The sequence below is a fragment of the Myotis davidii genome, unplaced genomic scaffold (genome assembly GCF_000327345.1).
Source record: "Myotis davidii unplaced genomic scaffold, ASM32734v1 scaffold866, whole genome shotgun sequence".
Classification (NCBI taxonomy): Eukaryota; Metazoa; Chordata; class Mammalia; order Chiroptera; family Vespertilionidae; genus Myotis; species Myotis davidii.
Window position 1 is genome coordinate 1 of NW_006297145.1, and position 757 is coordinate 757.

Consider the following 757-nt stretch of genomic DNA (forward strand, 5'->3'; position numbering starts at 1 on the left):
CAGAGCCGCCTTGGAAAGTCCCTCAGCAGGGCAGCTGACTGGGTGAGGGGCTACAGGGAGGGAGAAAAGGAGGGGAGGGCGGGTGATGGCTGGCTCCTGTAGCCCCACTCCTCCTCGAGGCCTCCAGTCTCCTGATTTGCAAAGTTCAAAGACTGCCCGAGTCTCCTCCCAGGTGACTATCAAGAATAAGCTCTCATTCTCCATCACCTGCTCCTGGCTTCTCCTCAGATCTCTGGCAAGTGGTTTTATATCGCCATGGCTTCCCGCTTTCCCGGGTTCAAGGAAAAAGCTAGCGCAATCCATGCATCCTTCTTTTTCTTCACCCCCAACCACACGGAGGACACGATACTGCTCAGAGAGTACATGACCGTGTAAGACCCGCACATGGCCCTCAAGTGCCAGCTCAGCCCCAGCTGCAGCCCAGCTTCTGGCTCCTCCTCCCAGCTGCCCAAACACCTTGAGCAAGCCCCTCCCCACTCCTGGCCTCAGCCTACTTATCCAGGGAATGGGGGCGGGACTGACTCTAATCGCCACCTGACTCTCCCCCTCCAAGATTGTGACAGTCCACTTCTCCTTGACTATCTTACTGTTTTCTCCCCTGTTCTGTCTGGCTTTAGCGGGGACCAGTGCCTCTATAACTCCAGCAGCGTGAAGGTCCATTGGGAAAATGGGACCCTGTCCAAATCTGGTGAGCCCTCAGGGAAGGGTTTCTGTGTGAGATGGGGGAGATGGTGGGTGGTCCAGGCCAGAGGAGGGG

At 57.1% G+C, this 757-nt stretch overlaps 1 protein-coding gene across 1 annotated transcript in view; it reads left to right on the forward strand.

Annotated features, from left to right (window-relative positions):
- Nucleotides 1–228: 228 nt before the first annotated feature.
- Nucleotides 229–757, forward strand: part of LOC102757082 (alpha-1-acid glycoprotein-like) — a gene marked incomplete at its 5' end in the record, with an annotated part of 9,717 nt that continues 9,188 nt past the window's right edge. Inside the window, 2 exons of the mRNA XM_006772887.2 lie at nt 229–371; nt 618–688. Coding sequence (XP_006772950.2) covers nt 229–371; nt 618–688 — 214 coding nt within the window. The remainder of the gene's footprint in view (nt 372–617; nt 689–757) is intronic.